Source organism: Styela clava, chromosome 6 (assembly GCF_964204865.1).
Source record: "Styela clava chromosome 6, kaStyClav1.hap1.2, whole genome shotgun sequence".
In the NCBI taxonomy this organism is placed as follows: Eukaryota; Metazoa; Chordata; class Ascidiacea; order Stolidobranchia; family Styelidae; genus Styela; species Styela clava.
This window is the reverse complement of record NC_135255.1, coordinates 1,830,019-1,848,635: the sequence shown is the minus strand read 5'-3', so window position 1 is coordinate 1,848,635 and position 18,617 is coordinate 1,830,019. Positions and strand designations below refer to the sequence as shown.

Here is an 18,617-nt window from a genome sequence, read left to right as displayed (position 1 = left end):
ACCGTTGACCTCGGGAAATTCTTCCCATACTTTACACCAGTGATTCCCAAAGTGGGCGATATCGCCCCCCGATGGGCGAAAACGATACAGAGGGGGGCGAAAAAGTCGAAGGGGGCGATAGGGGGGCGATTTCGCGAAATCTGTTATTGCTCTGCGTATCGTGCACTCAATTCTGTAGCCTACGCTGTGTGCATTCGCAGACTTGATTCACGTGGTCGATTATCACACGCGAAAGGTTTCTGGACTCGTCTCCGCAGTAAGGTACGGTAGTTGGCGTATCCCAGTGGTCGACAAAATACGGCTTAAGTAAAAAAATATGGCCCGGGACGATTCACTGAATAGACCTATCCCCGACCTTTGACCGCGTAAAATTCTTCCTATATACTTTATCATTTTTAAATTTTCGGTGCTTATTTTTAAGAGTGGTTTCGCGAGTGTTTGCCTGTAAAATAGGGTATTTGTTTCAAACTATCATTCTAATTCATACCATTAAACAATCTGTTTTTTAAAAGTACCGATAAAAAAATTTAGCCTATAGTCTATCACAGCTATTTCTACACCAATTTTTGATTACCGTATTTAAATTGAAACTCATAGGAGGACAAAGTAATCATTGACTTATATGATTTTTATTTAAATTTCCGAAAAACAACTAAAAACTAACGAATTTAATTCAAAAATGACGAATGTTCACGACCACGCCTGAAAGTCTGTCTGAGCGGATGCGAAAGGGGGCATTGTTACGTTTATTTTTGCACCTTGCTGATTGGCCAATGTCACGATGTAAGCAAGGAAGTCTATGCCCGGGGAAACATCCAAACGGCGGTTTTGACGATGAATTTATATTATTTATAATCTACGCTCGAGGAGTAAATTTCATTTTTTTACGTAACAGAATTTATCGTGAGACACGTTTAGACTAAATTTTATTATATCCTAAAAATTCTATTAAACAGCTAGCTACTCGTTTAACGAGCCTAGAATTTAATTATAATTAGACAAATGGAAACACGAGGAAAAAAAGTTGATGCTGAGGGCAGGGGTTCAATAGCGCAGTGAGTACTCGAATATATTGCAATGCAATAAGAAATTAAAATTCATATTCTATTCGGGAGATTCATCACTGCGTAATTTTTGTAAGAAAGTATCTTCCTAAAAAAAATCTTTATCAAAATTTCACAAACCATGCGAGAATATTCACTTAGATGTTTGGAAGTACATATTTTTGTGCAAACATTTTTTTTCGAAAATGGAGACATTACAAAGAACAAGCGAAGAACTGGGATTAGTGATGCCCATTTAGAAAATGTTCCAATCTTGGCGTCGTAAAGCTATCAAGCGTGATGCATCAACATGACAGTGTCACATTAAATGTCATTGTAATATTTTTTAATAAGACGACTGAGTTGAGTTCACGAATTGTCTCAGTTTTCGCGCGTTGTTCCGTTTTTAACTTTTAAAAAATATATGCGAAAATTAACTTTGCTTTCATTAATTTAATGTGAAATTTGGTGAATTTAGGAAGTGAAATGCTATAAGGCAAGAGTACACGACGTTTTTTAAGGAGATAGAACCCTGGATTCTTTCATTTCCGACCTAATATATGGTGAAAAAGGGTTTTTGAGCCGTGCTACTAATAAAAAACTTGCTGAAGAACACCAAGCTCATCCATCTCATTAACAAACACTATAAACTATGATTTGTCTTCTCATTTGGTCTGTAATATATTCGTTTCTGACTTTACACTTTTTTGTAGTGCTGGGGGGCGATGAAGTTGTATAAACTACTTTAGGGGGGCGATGGTCAAAAAAGTTTGGGAACCACTGCTTTACACCATTTTAAAATTTTCGGTGCTTATTTTAAGAGTGGTTTCGCGAGTTGTTGCCTGTAAAATGGGGTATTTGTTTCAAACTATCATTCCAATACACACCATTCAACAATCTGTTTTTTAAAAGTACCGATAAAGAATTTTAGCCTAGTCTATCACAGCTATTTCTACACTAATTTTTGATTACTGTATTTAAACTGAAACTCATAGGAAGACAAAGTAAACATTGACTTATTTGATTTTATTTTGACCACGCCTGAAAATCTGTTTGAGTGAGTGTGTCTGAGCGGATGCGAAAGGGGGCATTATTACTGTTTTTTGCATCTTGCTGATTGGCCAATGTCACGAAGTAAACAAGGAAGTCTATGCCGGAGGAAACATCTAAACGCGGTTTTGACGATGAAATTTTTTTATTTATAATCTACGCTCGAAGAATAAATTACATTTTTTTACGTAACAGAATTTATCGTGAGACACGTTGAGACTAAATTTTCTTATATCCTAAAAATTCTATTAAACAGCTACACGTTTAACGAGCCTACAATTTAATTATAATTAAACAAATGGAAACACGAAGAAAAGTTGATGCCGAGGGCAGGGGTTCAATAGCGCAGTCAATATTCGAATATATTGCAATGCAATAAGCAAATTCATATTCTATTCGAGAGATTCATCACGCTTAATTTTTGTAAGAATGTATCTTCTTAAAGAAAATCCTTATCAAAATTTCACAAATCATGCGACAATATTCACTTCGATGTTTGGAAGTACATATTTGTGCGAACAATTATTTTCGAAAATGAACATTACAAAGCATAAGCAAAGAACTGGGATTAGTGATGCCCATTTAGAAAATGTTCCAATCTTGGCGTCGTAAAGCTATCCAGCGTGATGCAGCAAGAAGACAATGTCACATCAAATGTTATTGTAATATTATTTTAATAAGACGACTGATTTGAGTTCACGAACTGTTGCAGTTTTCGCGCGCTGTTCCGTTTTTAACTTTCAAAAAATATATGCGACCCGCAAAAGACTAGCAACCCTGAATTTTGTCCCGCCGCGAGCGACATAAAAATTTGCCGACCCCTGGGCCGTAGCCGATAGTCGGTCACGGCTTCTTTCACATCCGAGTCCATAAATCCAAAAACAAATGGCTTATTAATTATGGACTGGAGGTTGTGGTAGGATGAGGAATCGGGGATAAATTTAACCGAAGTATTTTGGTGCAGGTCATCAGGCTGTAGGAATGAATGAGATGTACGAAAATCATTATTATAAGTTTGGGAAAATTAACTTTGTTTTCGTTATTTTAATGTGAAATGAGGTGAATTTAGGAAGTGAAATGCTATAAGGCAAGAGTACACGCAAGAGAGCGGTTTTTGAGAAGGTAGAACCCTGGATTCTTTTATTTCCGACCTATTATAGGGTGAAAACGGGGTTTTAAGCCGTGCTACTACTGCTATCAAGACAACGAAATCGCCTTTCCACCAGTAAACGAAGTAATTTTAGATATAATAAAAAAACTCGCTGAAAAACGCCAAGCTCATCTATCTCATTAAAGACACTATAAACTATGATTTGTCTTCTTATTTGGTCTGTAATATATTCGTTTCTGACTTTACATATTTTTGTATTGCCGGGGGGCGATGAAGTCGTATAAACTCATGTAGGGGGGCGGTGACCGAAAGAGTTTTGGAACCACTGGTTTAGTCTACACGAGTCTCACAATAAATTCTGTTACGTAAAGAATATACCCTATTTCCCGGCTAATAAGCCGCTATTCTAGACCCAATTTTCCGGCCTGATTTTGGGGGGAGGGCGGCCTATTCGGCAGGTATGTCTATTTTGTTTTTATGTGGTCCGCTTGTTTTTCGCAGGAGTCTTCTCAAACATGATTTGTGTTAACCTTATATTTAGTTTACTATATTTCATCATGTACTCGATAACGCCAAAGGGTCTACCAATCATGATATTTGATTAACTTTATACTTGCAGCTGTTGTTATTTGTCATATTCTTTTTAAAAACTCCCTTGTAATCATAACTGACTGGTGTCATGAAGCACTCTCTATTCACGAACAACTCCCGCCGTTATCGGTAATGTAAAGTGAAAACACCGAGATAAAGTGATTTATGACCTTCTGTTTTGCTGATTCGACGGAAAACGACACAGACAGGAAAACACAGCTGCAAACCCACGGACGTACAGTGTAGTACTTATCACGCCATATGCAAAGGTTATTTCAACGTTTGGGTTAATAAGTTGTTTAAAATAATGGTCGATTTTTAACTTAAAATTACCGCTTTATTGTTAAGAATAATTAATTTTGAGAGTATGATTCTACCAAACAAACATGATCTGGTTCTAACCATATAAAATTATTGGTTATTCAAAATGATTGCTGGTTTTTAACTTAAAATTACCGATTTATTGTTAAGAATAGGTAATTCTGTGAGTATGATTCTACCAAATAACCATGATCTGGTTCTAACCTTATAAATTTTTAGCATATTAGTGTTTAACTGACCAACAGAGAAGCAATTTTTCTTTCCGTCATATTGAAGGGCTGTATGAAAAAAAAAATCTTTTTTGTTGCTAAAGAATAAACATCGTCTTATTTGCGGGGTAGACTTATTAGCCGGAGAAATACGGTAATCTTTGAGGTAGATTATAAAATTTATTCATCGTCAAAACCGCCGGCCGAATTATTTTACTCCGCGGGCCGTAGGTTGCCGACCCCCGGCCTACAGGTTTACAAATTTTATAAGTCATAAATTACGCATTAACGATCACAAAATTGAGTTTTATTTAAAAGCAGCAATTTTTTGTGTAAGTGCGCAGTGAGTTTTTTCCCCGATACAAGAAGTTTGGGAACCGCTGACCTATGAAGTTTTTCAAGGAGTATTGAATGCGATGTATGTATGTTTATTTGCCTCAAAAATGGAACAGTATCTGCATAATAATTGAACAGTATAACAGAGACGGGATACATGTTCAAGACCTTACTGGCCTAAAACACGGATGTGCGAAATGTACCCCTAACAAGTATAACTGCAGTTTAAGACTGTTGTGTTATAGTAGGACAACAGACATGAAATATACAAATAAAACTCTAGTACAGTGGTCCTTAAACTTCTTAAAAAAAAATCCGTAACGGACCATGTGCATTTTTTTTAATGATTCCCGCCTTTTGTACTAAAACAAAACATTAAAAGATCACAACAAAAAATTAATATAGTGAAAAACATTAAAACGAACAATTTGCGTTCCTAATGTATTATATACCCCCACCTTCACGCTAAGACACTTGCTAAAAATAACCCGGATTGTTTTATTTTCCGCTTGCATCGCGCTAAGCAAATTAGAGGAAAATACTAAATCTCTTTTAATATAACAGCTGAAAAAAGAAACATATATGTTCCATCATATTATGTTTCCTCTCATTTCGTTTCCCGCCACTCGACTGGAAGCATAACTAATGCGAATAAAATAGATTAAATGTTTATTTTAGAATGGAAAACATGATTGTCAATTAACGTGACCGGCCAATGAACTTATTTAGTTATAGTTAGTTCTCTTTAAATATACGCGAAATATTTCACTCTGAACGAAGTTTAAATTAAATTTCTATTTCATTCAATCATGTCATGGCGTACTATAACTTAGTCGCAGCGCAGGTGTGCTGTTGCAAATTTTTATCATGAAAATCATCAAATTGTCATGAATTTTAAGGTATATAATATTATACGATCCATTTAAATTCGCGTATAATAGAAACTTGCATGATTCCTTTGAATACTGAACTAGCAGTTTAGGGATAAAAACGTCACACAGCATCTCGAGTACTGAGTAAAAGAGTGTGTTGTGCTGAACTTGAAAAAAATGACGGCAGATAAGTAAAAGTCAATTACGATTTTCATTATTGTCCCGCCGTGTGAGAGTTGTTTGGAGTGCCGAAAAAATGCATTCGGCAGATTTAACGCCGCCGATAACAAGGATGAACAAGCGTTCAAATGTTTGTTTTTCCTCTGTAAATCGCTCTCTTTTTCCGAATCGCGTAAATCTGATTCGAAAAAAATGCAATTCGATAAAGAACCGCGAACCCCACTTTGGAAACCACTGCCCTAGTACAATACACAATACAAGACAAAGAGGTACGGACGACATAACGATAACATATAAGATTTAGGCGCAGAAAAAAATTGTGTTTGTCATTCATATTTGTGATGAAAATATGTAGGATGCCAAGATTAAAATACTTTTAGCAATACAAAGCGCTCACCGAATGATCGATGGTGGGCTACGTCGTTACCATGCGAGATTATTAAAACAATCTTTTTAATTTTAAAATTCCAATGTTATCAGCGGGTGTGCTTTATCAAAATTATGAAATTGTGTATACTGATAAAGTCAAAAATTATTCAGGAGGATTTAATAAACTACATCATTGTGAAGTTATTAAACTGCAGTGAAGCGTGCGTAATATGCACTATAGGATACGGTACAGTTTCTTCAAATTGCTATACAATAATGTGGCAAACCTTAATCTATAATTTGGGGGTCACAACAAATTTATGAGCATACGCAGTAGAAGAAATTGGTATTCAGTTACAAAAATATGTCACTTTTGAGCCTTGAGCTTCCACAAATGCATTTGTAATATTGAGTATTCTATTTTCTACAAGTATTCCAGACTTTGACTCAGCCTGTTCATTTGTCACAAACAATAGTACCGAAAGTATTAAAATAGTGCAAGATGGTGGATCTGTAAATGGGTCATAATATCGTTTTATGTCAGCAATGTGGAATAACTAAATAACAGTATTTCATAGAACAAAGGCAGCCGGAAATGAGCAACAAAGTATGAGTATGAGTGAGCAATACTTTTAATGTTCGAGTAGTAAATAGTCCATGTATCGATGGTGTTTGAATATTTTTTCGCGAAGTCGAAAGAAGGAGGTTGTGTACTGAAATTAATTTATTGCACTTGGTCACACTTCACCAGGTAAATTATTTATGATGTATTAGAAGGAAATTTACGCAGTATTTAAAAAAACGTAGGAAGGTGTGCACCATTTGATATTGAGAACTTGAACACTTTTTTGGTGTGTTTTGATCGTGTAGATAATTATAAATTGTAGGATCGTGAATTAAAAATGTGTTTTTATTCAGTTTAGAAAAATGACAGATCCCACTTATGATTATGACCTTGAAGATTATGATAACTATGAAGATTCTGATAATTATGAAGATTATGATAATAATGAAGATTATGATAATTATGAATATAATGATAACTATAACGATACCTATTATGATGATATTGTGGAAAGCCATGCAAGAGCAGAACAAGATAGCAACGTCCCTCTGTTGGTATTCCGGATTGTCGTTTGTGTGTTTGGTTTATTCGGCAATGTTCTCGTGATTTTTGTCATTCTGAGGCTTCGGGAATACAAAAAAGCCGTGACGCATTGGTGAGTCCCTCATTTATTAGTTATTGGATATTGAATTTTTTTTATGAAGCAGAAAGAAATTTAAAATATTCTTGTTAGAAGCAGGGAATTTCACCTAACCGAAGTTCCACATTGAAAAGAAAGGGGATTTTTATATTGTTTCAATCTGAGTGTGAACCCATTCCGAAATCATTAAGAAGCAACTAGAAAGTGAATATTCGTCAGCAGGAATATTATGTTCCTTCAACCTGCACTGAACCTGCAAAAAGTTGTGATACTCGTGATACATCATCTGTATTGCTTGACATTTGGACAATTACGTAACCTCTGTACATTTTGCGATGTCAGTGCAAATTTTCAACACAGCGAAAGCTCCAGATCATCAATTAACGGTTTATGTGTACGTGGGTCATGCATGAAAGAGCATGCGCCAAATCGCTTGTTGTCGCGGCTCAGATGGTATTGCAAATTTATGTATTTGGAGACTCCCTAAACTCACGTGAAAAATATTCCATGAAAGTGATCAGCAAAAGATTGTCGGCTGAATAATTTATTGCACTTAATTTTGTTACAGTCCAACTGGTAAATTATTACTAGAGCAAATGAAAAAAAGATACAATTGTTCACGCGTAACGGTTGCCATTAATCACACTCACATAGTATTGATTGAATATAATGTAAAAAAAATGTTGGTGATTATGAATCAATTTTAATCGTATCGCAAGTAACTCAAACAAATTTTCAATTTTAAACTAATTATCGAAAATCAGCGATTAGACAAAAAGAGTAATCGATAAATCGCAGATTCTTTCTTTTTCAGTCGCGCGTTTGCATACTTATCACGGTGACAGCACATTTAAACCCGCGTACATTTGAACACATACATTTGCACCCGTATATCCGCGGGTTCAATCTATATGTGGGTGGTAAAATCTATGGGTTAGGGTCAGTATGAGTTCAAATGTACGTGGGTTCAAATGTAATGGAACCACTTACCACATTTCTCATATATTCTGGTGTTGAACAAGGTTGAAATCCATGATGGCGGACCGGTAGTTCCAACTTCCAACCCAGTCTGTTTCAAAATATTTTAGAAAACTGTGAGGATTTTATTCGATCAGTCTTTCCAGATTGTTTAAAAATATTTATTGGGACCCAATCCGCCTAATACTGGCAACAGCTTAGAGTTTTCAAGATATTTCAATTGATCGTGTATTTTTGAATGGAATTTATCAGATAACATAAATAGAACGCCCGCCTTTTAGTTTTCATGTAACATATAGAAAATATTGTATAGTATTATAGTCGCAAAAATGTTCCAGGTATGTTCTGCAACTAGCAATTGCCGATTCATTGTTCCTGACAACCCTTCCTTTCAAAGTCATTGAAGATATTCATCATGAATGGATATTTCCTGCGTGGTTGTGCAAAGTGAAAGAAACATTTTTGTTCCTGAACTACTATTCTTCAGTCTTATTTCTAATGGTGAGTTTTCATAGTATATCATGTATATGTATCATCTATTTTAGTCACTAATACTCTATTTAAATTCATTTAACAAATTTATTTGGCGAATGTAAATGACTACAATTCCTGATGTCATTATCGAAATTCCAGATGAAGAAGAGTTGGTTCGCTATTATAATATCATATCTTGCATAACAGCATCTAAATTTCATAATTTTATTAAAGGTTATGTCGATCGATCGTTATGTAGCCCTGTGCCACAGCCGATCTAATATTATTGAGAAGTTGCGTGCAAAACGTGCATCCCAAGTCATTTCGATCATTGTGTGGGTTTCATCTCTACTTTGCTGCATACCTGTTATGATATTCAGTGACAAAATGGGTAACGAGCCGAACTGCAGATGTCGGTAAGTCAGGGCCGGATTTAGAAAAGTCATTTTTATAAAAGTTTATCAAGATTTTATTCTGGAACAAGACTTCACAATTTCAAAACGACTTGCATAATAGTAATAAAATGAATAATAGTCAAAATTGAACGTCGAGTCCTCACCTCTCGTCTAATGGTAAATCCGCTCCTGCGATGAGTAATTACGAAAAAGTACCGCAAACTTTTCCTGTTTACACTCCATTTAAAGGAAGTTAAGACCTATTTTTTATATTACATAAGCATACAATGCATACTGAATAAAAGAAGAAGAGCAAGTTCCATTAGAATATTATATGTCATGAAATCAGCAACGCCCAAGACCTTAGTGATAGTATAAAGTGTATTATTTTGAAATATGACTTGTGTCTGATAGATTTTTCCTATGGATGTCCCCAATGCGTCTGTGAATATTGGTTAGCGTTTGTGAGCTACACAAACGATCTCATCTTCCATTAAAGCAATAACAGATTCTATTAAACAACTGTGTTGCTCTACTTCATACAGTGGTTCAGTGCGTCTCTGCATATTTCACCGAATGTTAAATTTATTTATTTGAAATTCAAAAGGTATGAGTTTCCGGGGCCGAACAGATCACCCGAAGAGATTTGCATGGAAAAAGCAGAATGGATCGATATTGACATGGAAGCGTGCATTCATGAACAAAAGCAAACAAATGAGATCGGAGCTTGCATTACTACAGGAAGCAGCGCTAATTTTAGCTTAACTAACAATCTAAATATCACTAATGAGTGCGAATGTGCTTTTATTGTTATTTAAAAGAATAGTATTTCATATGAAAAATGAAGTCTCGTTAACATACCTCAGGTTAAAATAAATAAATTCATCGAGTGAGATGTCGTGAAATCATAAAATGTTTAAATAAATATTTTCCATTTTACATGACAAATTGTACTTTTCTATAGCTCAAAGTTATTTGTTATTGTGGTCTCTTTGTTCCTATACATCTACCATTAAAGATAGGTTGGTTCAAAAAATATCTAGATGCTAAAATCAAAAATTTTTTGATTGGATAAAGAAACTTGAAAATGGATTTTACACCAAAATAAATATATAAACAGTATAACAAATTGTATTGATATGGGCTCTGTGATAAACATATAAAATACCTTTTAAGTGCGGTTTGAAATCTAGGCTAAAGTCCAACAGTTTGAACTTTACTTACCAATGATTGTTACGAAGGCATTTAAAAAGCATTATTTTCCCCCGTTATTGTATAATAAGTATATTGAAGTTTTAGGAAATGGCTATTTGTTTAAGAGATAACATGCAATATTAAGCAAGTTTTATTTTTCTAAAAGAGTTTTCGAAATCGGAAGTCATAAGCAATGAATTCTAAATTGGATGCGATCGTGTTTGATTACTTAATAGTTGCTACTCAATAAAATTATAAAATTTCAATTTCTTTCATTTGTAATAAAACTATCACTTGAACTATTCTGATTTGTTACTTGGCTACATTTATATTTGATTGTCTTCTAGACTTGATTATTCCGGATATTCATCTGGAGAAGAAACAAACAAAACAATGGACGAGGAAGAATATCATACCGGATGCCATTATCACGACACCGGAAAAGGATGGATAATATTCTTGTTCTTCAACTTCATTGTTATGTTCGTATTGCCACTAATAGTGAGTCCTATAATTTGATTTACTCTGTCTATATATTTACTCTATAACCCATATATACGAAGATTTAAATAACGCCATTTTTTATTTGTTTATTTATTTTCAACCTCTTTTGCATTAATTCTGTAAACTGAAGCGCCGTTTTGTGGTCAGAACATGCAATTAAGTCAAACAAAGTGTGAACAAAACTTCTTCCATTAGTGTTTCTTCAATCTTTTCACTTCCGAAATTCCAAATGAAATGCCATCGATACATTTTTACGCTGAATTAAAGATTGATTCGCTGAGAATTCAGCGCAATCGACAAATTTCCAAATGATGGCTTAAAATTACATTGTACAAAGACCTCACACGTCACTCGGACGAAAGGACCTGCCATCAAAGATGTACAATCTTTCACTTTTCCTTCATGTTTGACCTGGTGGCGGTAATTATAAATTAAACAATGATACTTCATAATATTTATCGTGTGTAATTTTTCTGCAATATTTACAGGTGATGTCGATTTGTTATTCTTTAATCGCTCGCCAGCTCGCGGGAACGGGTAATATTCATGGCAGAAATAATACTACCGAAGAAGACAATAACGTTGCTTCAGCTTCAAGTGCATCAACAAGACCAAAAAAACGTAGAAAATCTGCTGCCTTCATAAAGTCAGAAAAACAAAGAAGAAGGATCACCATAACATGCTTTTCACTAGTGATTCTCTTCCTTGCTTGCTGGCTTCCTTTCCACTCCGTTCATTTAGCAAAAATCAACGGCATTGCGGATAAATCGGTGAGATTTATTTATCGGGTTCCAAGGATGAAAATCAATGAAAAATAAGGGATAGTCTTATATATACAGTTTATCTCATAAACATAAAAATTGAGTCTGGGATTCGAGACAGTAAAAGGCAAATATCCAACGCATTTGCCTTCGTCACAGAATTTGCGGCTTCTGATTTATTTTCAAGAAAAATTCGCATCGTTGATCCACGGCAGACCATACTTAACTAATAAGCAAGAAAGAGGAACAGCAAAAGATAGACTAGTATACAGACAATATAGATATAGAAACCAACTTCTAATTTTACTATTTCTCAATTTTCAGACGAATTTCTGTGCTACGTTGGGAGGAGTGGCTTCTATAATAGCATATCTCAACTCGGCATTAGATCCATATGTCTACAATTTCATCGGAATGGACTTTCGCAAGCGTTTCAAGTAGCAATTTTATTACATTAATTACTTATAAATCTGATTAGTGTTAGATATCGAAAATCAGCCAACAGGCAAAATTGTTTTCAAAATATTATGTTTGCTTTGAATTGAAATTATGATACAGACTATGTTAATACATTGGCGGGTATGTATCTCAAGTGACGCAACATTAAAGAAGATTGATATTAATTGTCCCAAATATTTGGGCATATTAATATTGAAAAAAGCACATATTATCTGAAATATTCTACGGCAGGGGTCGGCAACCTACGGCCCACGGGCCACACCCGGCCCGCGAAGTGAAATAATCTGACCCGCCACGCTTCACTGAATTATAGTAACAAAACTAAATTATATTATAACCTAACAAGTATATAATTCGCAATTACTCGTTTAATGAGCCTATAACTTAATTATAATTAGACGAAAAACAACAAAACGCAGAAAAGTTGATGCTAAGAATTTTTTAAGATGCAATGCAATTAGGAAATAAATCTATATTCTATTGGAGAGATGCATCACTGTTCCGAATTTGACAAACCATGCGAAAAAATTCACATCGATGTTCGGATGTCTGAGAACTCGGATTAGTGATTCTCATTTAGAAAATGTTTTTATCTTGGCCTCATCCAGTGTGCCGCCTGATGTCGCAAACGCATCAAGCAAGATGCAACAAAAAGTGTCACATTAAATGTCATTTGTAAACTTTTTCTCTAAGTAAGTCGACTGAGTTGAGTTCACGAGTTGTCGCAGTTTTTGCGCGCTGCTCAAAATTCAAATCTATGTGAAAAAATTGTGATTCACCGGCCATCCGTTCGATTTTTAACTTTCTAAAAATAAGATCTGCAAGATTTTGGCCGCGACCGACAAAAAGTTGCCGACCCCTGTTCTACGGTATAACTTTAATGAGCCTTCTTTTAAATTGTGACTGGCAAATCTTCCTCATGCAGGAGAGCAACCGCATCATTTCGATCTACTATCCGTTCACGGAGTCGAACTTCAAGATCATCTTCCGAGGCAGGGCCAGCGGTTCGTTATAAAAAATCGAATAAGGGGAAAAATTTATCTTCTAGCGCAACTGCCACAACCAAGATATACCTGCAGTGAGTACTTTGTTTTCCACGGTTATCATATTTTTAACGTGTTAAGTAGCTATATTAATAAATCGTAGTTCACTCCATTGTTCGGTACCACTGGAGATAATCTACCTTCACTATGTTCACTAATTAAAAATGTTTTCTCTGTAGAAAACCATAACAGAAGAATAATGTTAGTCTGATTTTCAGTTATTTTTAGGTACATTCGATTGATGTCATTGTTTCGATTCCTGATTGATATAAATATAGAATACCTACTTTTTGTTTTAGCCAAAGTGGCTCCCAATTGCCATCTGTGACGGATGATAAAACGCGTACGTCTGCAAGTGAAACCGAAATGGAAAGTCGGAAATCTCTGATATAATTTATCTTCGATAAAGCATTGTACACAAAGTTGTTTTTACAATTCGTTGGAGCCTTATGAAAAGATTATCCATTTGCTATGTTTGGTCTATGACGTCTATTAGACATTTTTTTATGTTTGTGTTTTTCGAAATCATCATTCTTTGTTAATATACGAGCACATAAACTATATATATAACTTTATAGACTCTTGTATAACAAATGCTTGATGATATATAATCCCGAATGATTATGAAATAAAGTTATCGAACGATTGATTAATGCATTGCTGGCTTATTTTTCTGCATTATTTTTTCTAATTAATAGTGTATAGTAGACCCATTCTTCAAAGTCACGGATAACCGCTGAAATGCCGAAAACAAGGAAACCATAAAAAGCTAGATGACGCAACTCTTTGTAGACATGTGACTTGAAATTTGTGGCACTTATGTGAATTTCGCCAATCTAATCCATATAAAACACTGAATCTCGGGGTATCAAATGTTCATATTATGATGTAAAGTTCGCGCAAACAAATTGAATTTTTTCAAGCAACAGATAAAGTGATAATAGCAATTTTAAGTTATTATATGCATATAGGAAATACTGAATAATGAATATCATACGTTGAGCACGAGTTAAAAAACTTGAAATCACTTGGTCAATCATTTGTTGATATTGCTACTGCCTGGGAAGACGAAATCAAATAATGACCCGAAATATGATCTTGTTTTGTGCAACGTATTCGAGCGCATACTATTAGCATTCATCGGTCAAAGGGGATTATGATCCACGGTAGCCATCCATCCTCGAATCATGATTTGCTGCTCTAGGATTTCTTCTGGTGGGACAATATGGTAAGTTCATAAAAAAAATAGTACATTAAAATATCTGCAAAACAACAAAACGTGGCAACAGCGGCGAGAACGCAATCCTTTTCCGAGGGTCATCTGTGGACTGATTATTTTTGATAGTCATTTTTAAATTAGTTCTGGGCTCTGGATAGCACATATTCGTTTCTATAATATAACGAACCTGCTGATGTAAATTTCATCAAACCTAGAAGTCATTTGGTTACATTCACAATATCCCGAACAAGAGAGACATATAAATAAAGAGTATATATATATATAAAAGTTGTGCCAGAAAAAATATGTAATGGAAAGATTGATGACTCAAAAACATTGTAAGGCGGCGGTGATAAAAACCGGAAAAAGCTACTCTCAACAGAAAGTGTGTTGAAGAATTCCTATAAAACTAAAATGAGGGCAGATAATTATCAACGGAAAAATCATAAAACAAATTTGCAGACCAGTTTTATCTGGACCTAATCACTTGTTTTGTTTAGCGCAAACTGAAACCCAACCAAGGAAGCCTGACAATAAAATATCTATAATGCTCTGCTCCATTTACCAACAAAACGACTCAACGAGCAGATACATATCCTATATTAAAGAAAAATTGCTTTGTTGCAATATTTACGTATTGAATGAAAGAATACTTATGATTCATTCAGTGAATATGCAGAGCTATTTGAAACAAATGACAGCCATGATTATTAACATAAATATTACCTCTCGTCACTTTCGGGGATCGTCAAGCCATGCTGTGACGAACGAAGTCCTAAATTTCGAAGGGTATCTCCAATGTAGTCATATTGTTTGCTATAGTTGCCACAATAGCATATAACAGTTTTATAAAACAAAAATTACTCTGTCACACTTCACTGTAAGCCCAACATGCATTTTGTCAACACCTTACAATTCACATCCATATAAAACAAAATACAAGAGGTCCTCGGTTTACGACGGTCGCGACTTTCGCTGTTTCGAGGTTACGAACGCGCACTCCATAACGCTGTTTCGAGATTACAAACGCACTCCATAAAAATATAATACTGTACTAGTGTACTGTAATATCTAAGCCCCTAATAGTCCGGCAGAATCGGGCCTTAACATTGTTTTGGGACATAAAGTTTTTTTTATTGTTTAGATATAATGTATATGACATATATAATGATACCCAGGTGGGTGTGGAGTATATAATGTTGAGCAATTTTTTTTAAGTGGATTTAAAGTATTCGGTCCAAGATGACGCACATCCTGAACCCCCACCTGGTAAGCATACAATATTCAGGTTGTGCGCCATCTTGGTACGAATACTTCAGGAGCGCCCTTTTGTTAAAAACAATTATTTCATAACTACATGGTTTAGTTTTGCATACATAGTAACATTGAATCTCCTTACAATGTCAGAAATTCAATTTTAGTAGAATAAATGGTAGTTTATTTCGCTAATACAAGCCAAGATCCATCGACAGTATCTAGCCACTTTCTATTGCGCTCTTCAAACTACATTTGCGTTGCCGCGTGCATTTCGTTTTCCTAGTTTAAGCTTAGGGACTTGGGAAACATTTTATTAGTTGAATTGGATTGGAATATTTGACCTCGTCTTTCACTCCGAACAAGGAACAAGGCCATGTAAAACCATCCACTGGTATCTAAAGATGTGTAACGTGTTTTCTTTTGGGAGAACCTCAACCTTTCAGAGCTACATTGATTTTGGCAAAATTAATAAATCCTTGTGGAGATAGAAGGTATGCGTATGCGAAACCGAGATGTGCACCTGTTATGCCAACATAGTTGAGTCAAACGTTTTGAATACTAGTACATCACACACATTTTCCTGTGTGCTTCGGTTGTACGTAGTAACGCGCACATTTCAAATTCCACTTGATTATTGAGCTATAGGTTTTTGACGAGTTTTTGTGTATGATTCCATTCCATAGAATTTGTATGCTGTTCTAAAGAATATTAGTTTCAGCTTTGCGTGTTGAAAGTTAGTTTTGTAATATTGCGTGTTGATTTCCAACATCCTTAAATCGGTGATGCCAGTAAATCTTTAATACAAAAAGATCAGTAACATCTGCAATAAAAACAGCAGTACCCACTCAAATGACAGCTGGGGGATGGATACTCTTAGTATCTGATCCATCGCGTGCCTCTTACAGTCTTACCAGTTTACATAAGTGCCAATTGGTATCTGCGCTCAGCCTGAGAAAAAAGTTTCGGACTGCAGTTGGCGTGACGAAATGTTTTTAAAGTTATATTCTACAATAAGATTATTTAATTGCATACTACTGAAAGTTTCGCCTCATATGTCTTTTCCCATTGCATTATTCCTTTACTGATATTCGATAATATGACGCTCATCTGACATAGTTCTTAAAGTGTGTAGATGGGTATAATCTTTTCCACGCTGTTCAGATGGGAATGCGCGAATATATATAAGAATTGCTAATATTGGTTTGCAATGCGATGAAATCCCATCTTGGCATTTCTGCTTCTCGCAATTGCTGCGTATACTTATCGGGGAAGTTATGTGGCGTGGTTATGAAATGAGAAAAAAAAACATGGGAGTATTTTTCTACTTCTCGACTACTATCAAACCTTGACATTTTGTGAAACCTTTTTTCCATGCAACCTTTTTTTAAAACATCCCCAACAACCACAATTAATTCTGTTATTGAACTTCCGAAACAAACACATAAAATCATCAACAGATGCAATATCACCAAGTAGTTATTGCTGAATTGATCTTTAATTTACCATTTTTCATTTTCATTTTTCAATTCTTTTTGGTAAACCTGTTATCTATCGTAAATGCAGCACATTTGACAATGTTGTAGTGTGACTTTTTTGGCCTCGCATTTTTGATATTTGTAGTTAGGGCTCTTGGGGCTCTGTCAAACAAAGTTACATACAAAATATTGGTTGTAAATTGCAAAAACATGATCATGTTGTTTGAATAACTTGGCATTTTACCACCCGTATATCATTCATTGTTGAGAATATTAATAAAGTCATAAAATTTAAAAATCCGTTTTCATGAAATTTTTGTTGTAGCTGAATTCCAGGGACAGCATGACAACAGGCAAGAGAAGCATGGTCGCCTTTTTTAGCTTATGACAGGGTTTCTTAATAGGGGACCTCGTCCTCCTTGGAGGCCGCTGATCGGTTATCTGGGAGCACGAACAAACAGATGGAAATGCGAATATATAATAACATATACATAATAATATAATGTTTTTTTTTATAGAAGAGAAGAAGTAAAAGTGTTGAGAGTCTTTGGTAGTTTGAAAAGCATTGGCATGGAACATAAGAATGAACTACATTCTTTCCCAGGGATATACTATAAAATGTAGCAATTTTCTTGTTCTTGTGATATCATTATCTTTCACTGCGTCGTCGTGATCATCCCGCTGCATAACAATTCTCGCTAACAAATAATTGACTGTTCTCCACCGGGTGTATATCCACTTGAACCACTGGCGACTGCATTACCAGGCTTGTATTGTTAATTACAACAAAAACGAGTATTTTGAAATAGTACTCTTTATTTTACGCGTATGTTTCGACAGTATTTTCATATACTGTATATGGGTCGCGACCCAAAGCTGGGCTCAACAAATACCTAAAAGTTATTGATTTTATTTCCTAGTAAATTTGGTGCTTGTGTAGTTTGTGCACCAAGATTGCGCACAACCTGAACATAGTATTGCAACAGGTTATGGTTCAGGTTGTGCGTCATTATGATGCACAGGTTTGACGAAAAACACTGTTACAAATATCGAGCCGGAAAAAAATTGCTCAAGGCTGCAAACTCCACACCCATGTAGAAATGATGGGCAATGACCCCAAGATGAATAATCACAGATAAAAAAAACTTTATGTCTGAAATCAAACTTGGGCCAAAAAGGTCCCCTTATCTGCCGGACTATAAACTGGATCATTGGGGACGGACTAAAAGTAGGCACTTGCAAATTAGGCACTTTTTTAGGCACTTATTTAGGCACTTTGGAAAAAAAGTAAAAAGGGCGTAATACCTTTTAAAAACATAATTAATTAGTTAAAAATGGTCAAATTAAATGTTGAAAACGCAAATTGCAACGGGCAAACTCAATAGCAATATTTAAAACGCAGTATTAAAGGCAGTCGCACGCGCTTGGTCACCACATATGCTAGGCACATATTTAGGCACTTCGAAAAATAAATAAAATGGCATATTCACTAATAAAAGACAGAGAAATAAACATATTACCCACACTGATTAGCCTGAGTAAATATCTAAGAGATGCACTTGAGTCTAGTA

General features: G+C 35.1%; 1 protein-coding gene across 1 annotated transcript; it reads left to right on the top strand.

Annotated features, from left to right (window-relative positions):
* The first annotated feature begins 6,975 nt into the window (after window positions 1-6,975).
* Window positions 6,976-13,752, top strand: LOC120330936 (somatostatin receptor type 2-like). Its single transcript, XM_039397927.2, has 9 exons — window positions 6,976-7,302; window positions 8,604-8,766; window positions 8,974-9,155; window positions 9,742-9,924; window positions 10,676-10,829; window positions 11,321-11,602; window positions 11,918-12,030; window positions 12,978-13,130; window positions 13,395-13,752. The coding sequence occupies exons 1-9, from the start codon at window positions 7,010-7,012 to the stop codon at window positions 13,486-13,488; spliced, it is 1,617 nt and encodes a 538-aa protein (XP_039253861.1). The 5' UTR covers window positions 6,976-7,009; the 3' UTR covers window positions 13,489-13,752.
* Window positions 13,753-18,617: the final 4,865 nt, after the last annotated feature.